Source organism: Anolis sagrei, chromosome 2 (assembly GCF_037176765.1).
Source record: "Anolis sagrei isolate rAnoSag1 chromosome 2, rAnoSag1.mat, whole genome shotgun sequence".
NCBI classification, from domain to species: domain Eukaryota; kingdom Metazoa; phylum Chordata; class Lepidosauria; order Squamata; family Dactyloidae; genus Anolis; species Anolis sagrei.
The window spans coordinates 287,621,778-287,636,350 of NC_090022.1; the positions used below are offsets into that span (position 1 = coordinate 287,621,778).

Consider the following 14,573-nt stretch of genomic DNA (forward strand, 5'->3'; position numbering starts at 1 on the left):
AATACAATCAGAGTATCAGGTTCAGGTTCACACGCAGGCTGAACCCCAACAGCTATGTTCACCTGCTTCGTGTGGACAGACTTGTGCCCAAAGGGCAGGCATACTTAACAGTTGAATAAGACAAGGCCAGGACTGATGTTCTTATTAATTTTGAGTCTTACTAATTTTAACCATTTTTTTATTGCCAACTTTAAAAAAAATGCATCCGTCCCCTCGGGGAGATAGGGTGGAATATAAAGTTTTATTATTTTATATTATATGTGTAAGAAACTTTGCAAATAGTAACTGAAGAGTATGATAAGAGTACTACTTCATGGTCCATGAGAATATATAAAACATTTCTCAATACTTCTTTAAGTCTATCGTAGGTATTCAAAGGTATTCACCTTTGGTGGCTCACTTGTCCTCATCAGTTCCATGTTCACCTCAGCCAATATATATAACCCCATCTAGCCAGGAGCACTTTGGGTTGTCACTTGAATGTTCCAGACTTCTCACTCATGCCTCTTTCGCTTATCCAAGCTGTCTGTCGAACACTACAGCCTTGTACCAGTTCGAGGTAAAAATCACAGCTGCTAAACTTTTACAGACATTGCACATACATAATTTAAATGTTTTCCACTGGCACCCCTCTCCGCAGAATGATTTCTCATAATGTGCCGTCAGCTGCCTCCCGATCCCTTCTAGGAACACAGGCTCCATAAATTAATGTAGCTATCATCAAGCTTTATTTATCACCTTGGAAAAAGGGGTTTATTTAAGACCCTTGAGTTTTGTAAATCCCTCACTGTGTTTTATGCCAGCTTTACTGCAGAAACGTTCTCTGGCTTCACACTTAAAGCAGGTTGCAGCAGCCAATCCACAACGTCAGTGTAAGCAAGAAATATAGCACAGGATGGGGCAGTAGAGGCAGGTGCAAATTAATTGTTGATGGCTGAAATCATTACATTCGTTTTGAAATTGAACTCTTTATGAATGTCCATTGCACTGCTCAAAGCAGATGTCTTCTCTGAAGTGAGTTCAACTAAAAAACCAACAAGAAGAATATGCATGTAGTAGCCCTATCCTGTCCTATGTTGTTCTTCCTAGTGCCATATATGTATGTATACCCTTGTATAAATCGACTCCATTGGTTGTGTGACGAAGTAATTAAACTTACAATAATTGTAGTCAGCTTTGTGAAACACATCTTGTAAGTTGGCAAAGAGCAAAGCTCCACTTTTTGTTATCCATTCATCACCAGTACTAAGCTGTGGGTAAAGTCCATCTTAGTAAGCATTGATCCTTCTCTTTTTCATTTTGACTTTGATTTTGGCTTGCTATAACTCCCAATCACATGTGGTTACATTCTAAAAATCTATTGTAGAAATTCCTCTGGGTATCTCCTCCTTCAGATAGGTTAAAGCCTATTTAGTTGAAATAATGTACAGTCGACCCTCCATATACAGTAGAGTCTTGCTTATCCAACCTTCGCTCACCCAACATTCTGTATTATCCAACGCAGTCTGCCACCCACCCGGATCCACAGCTGTTTCAATACATTGTGATGTTTTGGTGCTAAATTCGTAAATACAATAATTACTACATAATGTTACTGTGTATTGAACTGCTTCTTCTGTTGATCTGTTGTAAAACATAATGTTTTGGTGTTTAATTTGTAAAATCATAATGTAATTTGGCGTTTAATAGGCTTTCCCTTAATTCCTCATTATCCAGTGTTTTCGCTTATCCAACATTCTGCTGGCCTGTTCACGTTGAATAAGCAAGACTCTACTGTACATGGATTTTGCAATCATGGATTCAATGATTCTCAGTTTGAAAAATGTTCAAACAATTTTTTAAAAAACAGACCCTTAATTGTGCCATTTTATATGAGGGACGCTCTTGTACTAAGCATTGTATACAATGGGACTTGAGCATCCATGGCCTTCGCTAACTACAGAAGATCATGAAACCAAACCCCAGGACCCTCTGTAGTTTCAAGGCCTGACTGTTTCTGCCAATTATAATGCTCTTACTTCTATTCAGTCATTGTCAGGTTTTCAGTCTGGCTCTATTTCTGCAAAATAGCTATAATGAACAGAATTTGCTGTGTGTCATGCCAATCATAGAATAGTTGCCATCTAATCTCCCTTGTTCTCTAAATACCCCCAAGACCACCTGATTCTGTTCCTAAGTCTTCAGTTCCAGTACATTCCTGTAGCTTCTTTTCTTTCTTTTTCAGTGAGTGTTTAACGTGCAAAATTTACCAATTGGCTTACTAGACAGATTATTTTGATCACATATAATTAGGTTCTTAGTACAAAAACAGGGTTACCATATGTTTTGATTCCTTCTGACCTCATTTTGAGAGCTAAAATTTCTGTTGGGGCAGATCTTTAAAATATCCTCCAAACTGTTTTGCCTCCTGGTGGCCAGTACTGACTCCTCAATCCCATCTCACCCAACTCCACGAAGAGCTATGGCAGCAACTTTCAAAAAGAGAGAAAGACACTGGGAAGGGAGTAGAGAAGAGCGTCAGACTGGGAAAGGAAAAGTAACCTCTAATCACATTGGAGTGATATGGGGCACTTTTGTAGACCAAGTGAGAAAGCTGCCAGAATAAGTGGGGAAGGGAGAAAGAAAGGCAGAAAAAGAAAAAAATCTTCGTCATATTTAAATATATTTAGGCAATTATCACAGCTTATATATTAGGTGTGCTTGAAATTAGAATCATCTTAGTGATGTGTGGTTTGAAGAACTTGGTTGGTAAATGTATCCCCTTTTCTGCTTTCAAATATGGTACCCTGGTAAAATCTCCTGGTGGAGAGAAATGGCAGGGTATAAATAAACAACATCAGCTGGGGCTGGGGCTTTAACACCAGCAATTATAAAATCTGCCAACCGAAAAGATGCCAGTTCGAAGCCCAGGGTCGGCGTGAGCTGCCAACTATCAGCCCAGCTTACCATTGATCTAAGCAGTTTGAAAACAGCTTGAGGTGTAATTAGAGAAATTAGGTACCGCTAAAACAAGCGGGGGAGGTATTTTACGACACCATAAAGTAAAAGTTCAGAAAATGCCCAGCAACCAAAAGGAAGGAGGAAATCCTGATGGCTCTTTGTCATAGAGGATGGAGTGACAGTACCCCCTTGTGGCTGGATTCGAGCACAACCTTCCAAAGTGCCAACAAACTGGACTTCGACACAACATGCCTCCTTTCTGTTCTGTCTGTCTGTCTCTGTATTGTCGATCCAAAACAGCATTGAATGTTTGCCATGTATGTGTACTGTGATCTGCCCTGTTATTATTACCACCACCACCACCACCATCATCATAATACACTTTAAGAATGAAAGATAGAAAATACTCCCAAACTCCTGACTATAGGACCTGTTTTAATGTAGCGGTATAGTGTGGAAAATAGCTTTTAATGGTGCTACAGTTTCTTTATTTTTTTATTTTATTTCTGGTACTTTTACCCCGCCCTTCTCAACCCCCGGAGGGGGACTCAGGGCGGCTTACCAAAAAAAAAGGCAGAATTCGATGTCTATACAAAATTACACATAATATACAAAAATATACAAAATTAAAACGATTATCACAATTAAAACATCAACAACCGGTACATAAGACATTATATAAAACATCATATAAAAACATCATATAAAAGTCATTCTTATAATCAGCGTTTCGTTTCCAGAGTTCCACATGTCCAATCTGTTAGTCATTTCCTAGCCATCAATGAAGTTCTTTCTTTATTTGCCCACTTGTCCAAATGCCTGGTCCCAGATCCATATTTTTAGTTTTTTCCTGAAAGAAAGGAGCGACGTTGCAGATCTGATTTCCCCGGGGAGTGAATTCCACAGGCGGGGGGCCACCACCGAGAAGGCCCTGCTCCTCGTCCCCGCCAATCTCACCTGTGATAGAGGCGGGGTCGAGAGCAGGACCTCCCCAGAAGATCTTAGGCTCCGGGGTGGGACGTAGAGGGAGATCCGTTCGGACAGATACACTGGGCCGGAACCGTATAGGGTTTTATAGGTTAAAACCAGCACCTTGAATTGTGCTGGGCAGTTGTGCAGATTTAATTATGGGGACCCTCACAACTGCATGAAAAGTTAGCTTAAGCCTCAGAAGAAACTAGTAGCCACACTTCTGCTGTGTATGTGGCCCATCATATGTGATTAACTGCAGAGTTCAGATGAAATTTAACCCACATAGTATATTGGTTCAAGAGTCAAAATCTGAAGAATAAGAAGGACCTCCAGGAAGTACACAAAGTTTGCTGGAAAGAAGGAGCAAAACACAGTAGCCAATGTTATGGAAGATTGCTGGCCTGTCCTTGCCAAGTTCGTTTTCTGCTACAGCGTTTAAGGGAAGAAGGAATAAAGTCTGGGGAGTATACTTTCCCAAAAAGAGAATACCATGATTAATTTTGTTTGGTATTTGGTGGAGTGTGAGTTCCAGGTAATGCAGAAGGCTGTAGGCAAAAGGCATTTCTCTTCCAACTCCTAGCAACCCTGCGAGGTTTTAAGGTTTTTAAAGGTATTTTTTTTACACTTGCATGTATTTAATTATGGCAGCAATTGGCAGCCTCAGAATCTCCTAGCAGTTCTATTTAAAAGGCTCGTTTTGAGGGGTCCATAACTCAGGAGTTTTAATTTGCACTGGGCCGAAACTTGGCAGACAGTGAGCCAATTTCAGAATCCACTCTGGGTCCTAAATCTAAACGGGATGGCAGGAGATGCCTCTTCCATGCAGTAAAATATAGTTTCAAGTTCTTTGAGTGAAAGCTTCGGCACAGCCTGCTGGTGGCAAAGCGCTGCCCCCAACTCTGAACCCAAAGATTCAATGTAAAGATTTAATCAGAAACCAAGGGTTTAAACAAAAGCTGCAGGAGCAATGAAGATTTGTCTTCACAAAACATCTCTTTCAAAAGTCCTACCTTCTCCCAACAGGAGAATGATTAGGAAGAGAGATTGTCCTGATTTACGCACGTGGGAGCTGGAAAATTCACAGCGGTTGCATTAGGTTTAGTGCATTCCACACCATTTGTTTGCATTCTGTGTTTAATGGTTGTATAAATTGGCAATCTACTTTCCCCCACCTGGGCACATGTATGTAGCTTGAAAGAACTGCTCAGCTATATTGTATCAGAAAAAAAAACCCCACAAACCCAAGAACCTTAATTTCACCATTAGAAGGACCGCAGTTCGCATTAGGGCTGCTAACTTTGGATTTAATAGATCCAGAGGATGCATTCTATTTTTGGGCAGCAATTTCCAGAACCCCAGCACTAGCATTGGGGGATTTCTGTACTCAAGCCAAGAGGTGCAGACAGGTGCAAACCTTGCTGATGAGTGTTTGATCAAAGTAGAGCCTGGCATCCTAGATGGATTCTAGCAGAATCTGATAGCTGATATACACAAATTGTTACAGGGGATGGGATAGTAGAGGTCAGGGATGTGCAAAATTTAGACAATAGCTTGTATGCATTCAACAGGGCCATTTTTGTAGTACGTTTTTGGTGAATTTAGTATTGAACATAAAAGGTAATAGGAAGGGATTTATGCTCACTTCCTATTGTTAGAAAAGGCGTTTCCTGGTTCAGGTAGGCCTAAAAACAAGGCAAAATGCCTAGAGGGCATTGGGGGATCCTAAAGAACCATGTATCCAGAGTAATAAAACCACTGTTGAAGAAACCATCACTGGACTCCACTCAATTTGTCAACTATCGGCCTATTTCCAATCTCCCCTTGTTGAGCAAAGTCCTGGAATGTGTGGTTGCCTCACAACTCCAGGTATTCTTGGAAGACACAGATTAACTGGACATGGAACCGGGACATGGAACCGAGACAGCCTTGGTCGCCTTAGTTGATGATCTATGCCGGGAGTTAGATAGAGGGAGTGTATCCCTGTTGGTTCTGCTGAACCTCTCAGCGGCCTTCGATACTGTTGACCACGGTATGCTTCTGGGAGGCATTGTTCTGCAGTGGCTCCGGTCCTTTCTGGAAGGCCACATTCAGATAGTGTTATTGGGGGACCTGTTCACAACTGTTGTCTTGTGGGGTTCCTCAGGATTCAATACTGTTCCCCATGTTGTTTAACATCTACATGAAGCCGCTAGGGGAGATCATCTGGAGTTTCGGGGTGCGGTTTCATCTGTACGCGGATGACGTCCAACTCTGTCACTCCTTCCCACCTTCTACTAAGGCTGTTCAGGTCTTGAACCTGTGCTTGACCGGTGTGACATTCTGGATGAGGGCGAACAAATTGAAATTGAATCCAGATAAGACAGAGGTACTCCTATATAACCCTATGCCAAACAGGGCATAGGGTTACAGCCTGTGTTGGATGGGGTTACACTCCCTCTGAAGATGCAGGTTCGCAGCTTGGGTGTGATCCTGGACTCATCGCTGAGCCTGGAACCCCAGCTTTCGCCGGTTACCAGGGGAGCATTTGCACAGTTAAAACTTGTGCACCAGCTATGCCCATTCCTTGGAAAGTCTGACTTGGCCACAGTAGTCCACGCTCTGGTTACATCCCGTATAGACTACTGCAACACACTCTGCGTGGGGTTGCGTTTGAAGACAGTCTGGAAACTTCAAATAGTCCAACGAATGGCAGCCAGGTTGCTAACAGGAGCGGCTCTCAGGGAGCATACAACCCCCTTGTTGCGTCAGCTCCACTGGCTGCCGGTTTGCTACTGGGCCCAATTCAAATTGCTGGCTTTGGCCTATAATGTCTTGAACGGTTCTGGCTCAACTTATCTGTCTGAACACATCTCCCCTTACAAACCATCGAGGACTTTAAGATCGTCTGGGGAGGCCCTGCTCTTGCTCCCACCTTCATCTCAAGTACGGCTGGCTTGGACGAGAAACAGGGCCTTCTTAATGGTGGCCCCTTGGCTATGGAACACCCTCCCTAGGGAGATCAGATTGGCTCCCTCCCTCTTAACATTTTGGAGGCTAGTTAAAACATGGTTGTTTGAGCAAGCATTTACAAACGCAGAGTAGATAATTATAGGAAATCGAATGACTTGACAATGGAGCTGGACAATGCTGATAATAAGGAGATGCTAATGATGCTGTTTTTATTGCTCTTGTTGTGTTTTATACTGTTTTAATGTCTTAATGGGTATTATGATTTTATGTGTACTGATTTGTTGGAAACTGCCTTGAGTCACCGATTAAAGGCTGAGAAAGACGGTATACAAATACAATAAATAAATAAATAAGTAAAGGTCTAAAACTAAGTCAAGTCATAGGTTACGTGAGTCTTTGAGTCTCTCCAGGGAGATAGAGCAAACTATAAATAAAGTTTTATTATTATATGTTTAGCCCCTCTCTTTCCAAACCTTTAAGTCCATCTCTTTGTCTGTGTACTTGAATAGGGCTTCTAAATATGCTTATAGGTACTTTTTATTTTTTCTGGTATCTGGAAAAAATTCTTAAGGTTGATGTTGCACCTTTTAAAAAGTTTTGATTTCGAACCTGTATGCCAACACTCGGTCATAGCTGATCTCTTAGTCAATTGTTTTGTCTTTCTCCATCTGTATAAAGTCTTAGTTGATTGGGTGCATACCTCTGGTTTCTGTCTTGCTAAGAGAAATACTCAGGGGTTTTTTTTTGTTTTGTTTATGAAATGCAAATTGTTAAGTGAATTCAATGCTGTTTTGTTGGCTCATCATTGAGAAATTTAGGGTTTTTTTAACAATGGAGACTCAGCTCTCAGGGCTTCTACTGTGTGACCAAATACTGGATTGGGCAAGATGTGCAAAGGTTGAAAATTTAAATGTGTTATTTGCTAATGCAGGAAGCCCACTGTACAGAAGTTATTGATACTGTGTATATGTTTAACTGTTAGAATATATTTGTTTTGGTAACAGTAGCTGAAAGCTAGAGCTAACTGGTTGTATCCACAGGAGGTTGCCAAGGAGACCAGGCAGGAGAAGGAGAAGTGGGCGGAGCCTAGCAAGAGAATGTTTTTTTGCGTTTTGAAATGAAGCAGTTCACTTGGGGGTTTGGAGTCGGAGTGAGCAGTTGAGAGAGTAGAGTGGAGAAGCAGTGTGTGAATAGCCAGAGGTTTCTTCAGTCTAGGAAGGCTGAAGGGGGAAACCTAATTAGTTCATTAGTCAGAGAAGACTAAGGGAAGCTTGTTTAGATCACTAGTTAGGAAAGAACTAGGGATCTAGGATTTGATCAAGAAAGGATCAAATAAGAAGGCTATTCACCTCAGGAACCATTGTGTATGAAAGTGCTTCACCACAGTAAAAGTCAATTACAAGTTGTATCATCCAGAAGTGTGAACTGTATTACAAACCAAGTTGCATTCAAAGTTCTCTAAGTTATTCCAAGTTAACCAACAGCCTGCAACCATACGCTTTGTACAAAATAAACTTATTAACTTTTGTTTGAAGACCGTGTCATCTCCATTTATCTGCGTCTGGGGAGCCAGTTCTCATCGGCAATACCTCACGTTGGTGGCAGTTATTTATATAATCATCCACACCTGAATAATTGGTGGCAGAATTTAAGAGCAGACAGTACAGTTGGTGACAGTGGGTGGGTTCTTTAAAGTTAAAAGCCCTATACCCTGTCTGTTGTTGTAATTGCAGCACCTTCGCAATTAGCACAATTGTACAACTGGTGCGTGCAGACTTTGCAAATTGGTGGCAGCCCTGTACAATTGGAGTATAACCTTTACAATTAGCTAACGTCACCGCACCCACTATTTTTTGTTGCAAGTGAAAGAGGAACTAGTGTGAGACTCTTGTTAACTGCTGGGAAAATATATTCTGAATTCATAATTATGGATCTGCTGTTTCTTTACAAGTTAGCTGCTCCAATTTCAATGCGTACTTTAAAGAAAAGCTATAGATTCCTGTACCCTGCAGTGGTTTTCATCTGAGGTCTTTCTTGATCTAGCTTTTTCTGGCTGCTCTCTGTTTATATAAGTCATATAAATCTTTTCATGTTTTCTTTTCAGGTGGACCTACCATGACTTTATGAACAGGTATCGAGTTCTTATGAAAAAACGGGATGTCTCGAAAAAGGAAGACAAAAAGGTGGCCTGTAAAACACTGCTTGAAAGCCTAATTAAGGTGAGTATTCATTGAGGATTAGAAGGTACCCTGGTCCTACCTGCATGAAGCCTTGACACTCTTGAGTCCAAGGGAACTTTGTCTCTATCTTGCTACTTAGTCACATCGAAGTTGTCCAGGCATTGGTATAACTTGTTAGACTTGGGAGCTTCTTGATTACTTTACAGAAAGAAAGATGGGCATGGTCATGAGTGTTAATGACTGTGACTGTTACTGAAACGTAAAGTACTGCACATAGGCAGAAAAAAATGAAATGCACAAAGTGGCACAGTATATATGAAAGGGGTCGTAATAGACCTCAAGCTGAACATGGGTCAACAGTGATGTGGAAGATTTAAAAAGCGAATGCAATTCTAGGCTGCAAGAATAGGGTATAGAGTATAGAGTTGAGATCGAGGGAAGTCATGGCCTATTCTTCTTTAATTAGACTTCACCGTGTCTAGTTCTGGGCCCCATAATTCAAGATGGAACGTGTCCAGAGAATGGTGACCAAAATGGTCAAATGTCTGGAAGCCAAGTCCTGTGTGGAACAGCTTACGTAGCTGGGGATGTTTTCATTGGAGTAGAGGAAGTTGAAAGGAGACATGATAGCTACAATGGAGTCTGACTTATCCAACATAAATGGGCCGGCAGAACATTGGATAAGCAAAAATGTTGGATAATAAGGAGCAATCAAGGAAAAGCCTATTAAATGTCAAATTACATTATGATTACATTATGATTTTACAAACTAAGCACCGAACCATCGTATTTTACAACAAATCAATAGAAAAAACAGTTCAATACATGGTAACGTTATGTGGTAATTACTGTATTTATTAATTTAGCACCAAAACAGACAAAGAGTTCTTTCTTTCTCCCACCCTGGAATGCGTTGGATAATATAGAATGTTGAATAAGTGGTGGTTAGATAAGCGAGACTCTACTGTATTTAAATACTTTAAAAGATATATTGAGGAGAACTCAGCTTGTTTTCTGCTGATCCAAAGTCAAACTGCAGGAAAAGAGATTCCACCTAAATATTGGGAATCTTCATGAAGTTCATCAATAAACTACACTGCCTGGGAGTATAATGGAGTCTCCTTGTCTGGATGTATTTTGAGCAAAGGCTGGATGGGAGTGTTTTGATAGTATTTCTTGAGGGATTCTTGGAGTCTTAGTACAGAGAAGTAATTTTTCTAAGCATGGTTTATGAGTGGAGGATTGCTACATATAGGCTGGCATTCTGTTAAATGCACATGTACAAATTGTGCTATATATGCTGGGCAAATTATTTGCTATATCACAAGAATGTGTGTTGTGGCTGCATAGTATACATTGTGGTTTCACATTTTTAGCATTATGTATTTGCATTTCACATTGCACAATGGCACCCAATCAGTGTTGCTGTTTTCATGGGCTTTGACTAGTACTGACATAACATCTTCTCATTCAGATATTTATACTATATTGAATTGATGTTGGATTGCAGCTATACATAAGGAAGGCATGCAGGAAAATACCATAAAGTGTATGCATAGCCATAGATGGTTTGAATGCACTCAGTCTTATTTTTCTGACATGTGTATTTGAATTGTGTACATGGTGTGCACAGAGATTTATTTTTCCTATTATGTTTACATTAAATAATCATGCATGAAGTGGCAGCTCCATCTTGATCTTTCACCAGGAATTTCCAAGGACTCCACCACTCCTTTTGTGATTTCTGAGTAGACAGGGTTAATAATAATAATTTTATTTCTTACCCGTCCTCTCCCCATGGCTCAAGGAAGGTCACAACACAGTCAAAAACACACATATACTATTTAAATTCTACAAACACACATATTGAAATGCAATTCCATAAACTATACATATCAAAGCATTTCTGTAAAATACACATTAATCACACAGCACAGAGACCAAAACATAAAGTTCATGCTTTCAACTGACTGGGTAGGCCTGGTGGAAGAGACAGGATTTTAGGTAATTTTAAAATTCTGATACCTGATCTGGCTGTTGGAGCTCTTCAATCAGGTTGTTCCACAGTCTTCAGGTGGCCGATAAAAAGGTCCTCTGGGTGACGGTGGCCAATTGACTTCTGGCTGGTTGGAGTAGTCCCCCCCTCCCCCCCCCAAAAAAAAAGATCTAAGTATTTGTAGTGGATAATATGGGAGAAGGTGATCCTTTAGCTAACCTGGACCCAAACCATGTCGGACTTTAAAGGTCAAAGCCATCGCCTTGTACTTTGCCCAGAAACTAATTGGCAGCTAGTGGGGTGACTTTAGGCTAAGTGTAATAGGCTCACTCCTAGATGTTCTTGTAAGCAATCTGGCTGTTGTATTTTGAACCAGCTGGACTCTTCGAACTTGGTACAAGGGTAGCCCAATGTAGAGTGCGTTGCAGAAGTCCAATCTTGAGGTTACCAGTGCATGAACTACCATCTTCAGTGTTGATGATCATCCTTTTTTCCCCAGTGTGGTGCCCAGGGTAATTTACAAAGGTTAAAATCGGTACAACTTTAAAATTCACCTCATAGAGACTCTTTAAAAAAAATAACTCCCCAACCAGTGGGATAAACATCCCCAGTTTCGTCTTTCCTCATTTGACAAAATATGTCCCTTTAAGAATTTTCTAGATTTTGCAGAAAATTCTATGGTTGCCATAGAGCAGGCCAGAACAACATACCGCTCACAGGTGGAATGCGGCCAACAAACGGCTTTCCTGTAGCCAACAGAATTCTGAGCATGGACTTCACCTTCACTGGTTGGCTTTTCTACTGCCTACCTTTCTGGTCAGGAAGCTGGGAAGGGAGCGAGGGAAAAAAAGAGTGGCCTGTAATTAGTTTAATATTAACCCTTTACAACTGCCAAGTTGTGTAGACCTGTCATAGAGTCCCACTGGAGGACTTGGCAAATCTTCAAATAAGATATATCTCTAGCTTCTCCAAGGTGACACTGATAATTTCCAGTGGAAGTTGTTCATTTCGGTAGGGCTCGCTGGATCCACTGTTCCTGTTTCCTTGGTAAGTTAGGGGATGTATCTCATATGGATGCGGATACCATACTGTATGATTATAAAAGCAATAAAATTAAATAGTTAAAGCCTGACCATTAAAAAAACTAAAATACTATAGCCCATAGTAAAGCTTCCCTTTCCGTCAAGCTATCATCTCTCAAAGGTCTGCTGAAACCATTAGATCTATGTCTTAGAGAACCTTAAGACCTGATGGTAAAAAAATAAGAATTTGTTTTCTTAAACCAGTTGTATTTTCTTTTTTTTTTTTAAAAAAAGGATCCAGACAAGTTCCAGTTTGGGCGTACCAAGATATTCTTCCGTGCTGGGCAGGTGGCATACTTGGAGAAACTACGGGCAGATAAGTTCCGTGCTGCTACCATCATGATACAAAAGACAATGCGTGGCTGGTTTCAGAGAATGATTTACAGGAAGATGAGAGAGTCAGCAATAAGAATCCAGAGACACGGCCGAGGGTACCTGGCACGTAGGTAAGTATAATGTGTGTGTTTCCCCAAGATAACTGGCCGCTAAGTCCATCATGGCATAGCTTTGTTTTGAGATGCTCATAATTCTGAAAACCAAGCCCTTTAGATATTCTAACTTGGGATCAAGATTCTAGGACTTCCTACACAGTCTTTTTTAGAATTTCCTTCACATGATGTTTCTACATTGTGTCTCATGCAGCACCTGTTGGAAGCTCTCCCACTCTTCAGAGTGAAACTCTCTGTCCTGGAGTGTGGCGGAGGCTCTTTCTTTGGAGGCTTTTAAACAGAGGCTGGATAGCCATTGGTCAGGGGTTATGTTAATCCCACAAATGAACATTACATTTTTATTTATATAGATTATTCCACCTTAATTATCTTTTACAGTTTGAGGAGGTGCATTTTCAGCTGAAGTCCCCCAGTGCCTTCACAAACTTCAAGCCACCACAGTTCATCATCATCATCATTTCAGTTCAATAAGATGGAGCAAGAACAGTTCAAGTAGGCTGTATTTCTGTTGGATTCTGGTAATCAGGGCCAAAATAGGTCCTGAAAAATGGACCAAAATGGGTCCTGAAAGAAATAAGAGGAAGCTAGACTCATTCTCAAGAGAATCAGGAAGCCCAGTAAGGAGTAGATATAATCAACAGCTAATAAAAGTTTCCACATGGGCTGGAAAAAAGGAGTGAAGTTTCCTGGAGGAAGTTTGTTAGAGCCTGGTGTCACACTGCAACACTTTTATTTAGTTTTCAGATCCCATTTGTAATTTCCAAACCTTCTCCTTTCTCTTTTACAGGTTGGCTGCTCATCTAAGGCAAACAAAAGCAGCCATTGTATTCCAAAAGCAATACCGAATGTTGAGGGTCCGCCGTGCTTACCTAGTTATCCGAAAAGCTACCATCACCATCCAAGCCTTCACGCGAGGAATGTTTGTGAGAAGGAGCTATCGAAAGGTGCGCTTACTCTTTAGAAAGTAGCCATGCCTTGCAAAGACAGGGAAAGTACAGTTTTGCTTGTCAGCCTTCTGACTGTAACTTGCCCTTGTCAGAGAATTGTCACAGCACTTTTGCCATCCATTCTGTGAACCTGGCCTCTCTTTGTACTGGACACATGTATGCTAGTAAATATAATACTGAACTAGCCAGTTTGTGTGGTTTAGTCTAGCTCTTCCTTTTGTTGTATATGGGGACAGGTAAAATAATTTATTTGTCTCTCACTTCCAACCATCACAGATATTTTAAAAGTAGCAGCAACACTGATACAGTGAGTAGGGAGATCGATTTTGGCATTGGAACTATCCAATAAGTAACCACTATGGCCAGTGTCTTCCCCAATTCAAACCAAGCCACACCAAAAATCTGCAGAATTCCCCAAAGTTGGAGAAAGTTTGCATGGCTTGAAGAGCATCAACAGTACCATCAGGCCACCAGTAAAACCTGCAGAATTATGAATCTGGTCTTATCTCTTCCTCCCATCAGCTGCTGAACTCTCATTGACTTCAATGTTATTTAGCAGTTCAACTGTGCACAAAATTGTGTCTTAGACTTTACTGAAGGCTAGTGTCAGTTTCCATCTGAATGATTCGACTTCGGTTTCTTAGTCGTAAAACCATACAATGTGTGAAAAGGTCCCAAGATATGCCTCGTGCAACATCTGCTGTCCAGCAGTTCTTAATGTCTTTCTTCCCTATGTTTTTTTTTTTGTGTGTATTCAGTTACTATTTTTTGTGTATTCAGTGGCACTGAGGCAATTTCACATAAGACAACCTACATGGATACATCTTTTGCAGGGATAGTGTAGAGCAGGGGTCCTCAAACTAAGACCCGGTGGCTGGATATGGCTCTCCAAGGTCATTTACCTGGCCCTCGCTCAGGGTCAACATAAGTCTGAAACATCTTGAAAGCACACAACAACAATCCATTTTTCATCAGCAAAAAGCAGGCCCACACTTCCTATTGAAATACTAATAGGTTTATATTTGTTAAAATTGTTCTTCATTTTAATTATTGTATTG

At 40.9% G+C, this 14,573-nt stretch overlaps 1 protein-coding gene across 5 annotated transcripts in view; it reads left to right on the top strand.

Moving 5' to 3' along the window:
- MYO5B (myosin VB) overlaps nucleotides 1–14,573 on the top strand; it is a 372,261-nt gene that overhangs the window by 279,778 nt on the left and 77,910 nt on the right. For all 5 annotated transcript variants that reach the window (XM_067464658.1, XM_067464659.1, XM_067464656.1 and 2 more), the window contains 3 exons: nucleotides 8,966–9,080; nucleotides 12,354–12,565; nucleotides 13,356–13,512. In XM_067464658.1, coding sequence (XP_067320759.1) covers nucleotides 8,966–9,080; nucleotides 12,354–12,565; nucleotides 13,356–13,512 — 484 coding nt within the window. The remainder of the gene's footprint in view (nucleotides 1–8,965; nucleotides 9,081–12,353; nucleotides 12,566–13,355; nucleotides 13,513–14,573) is intronic.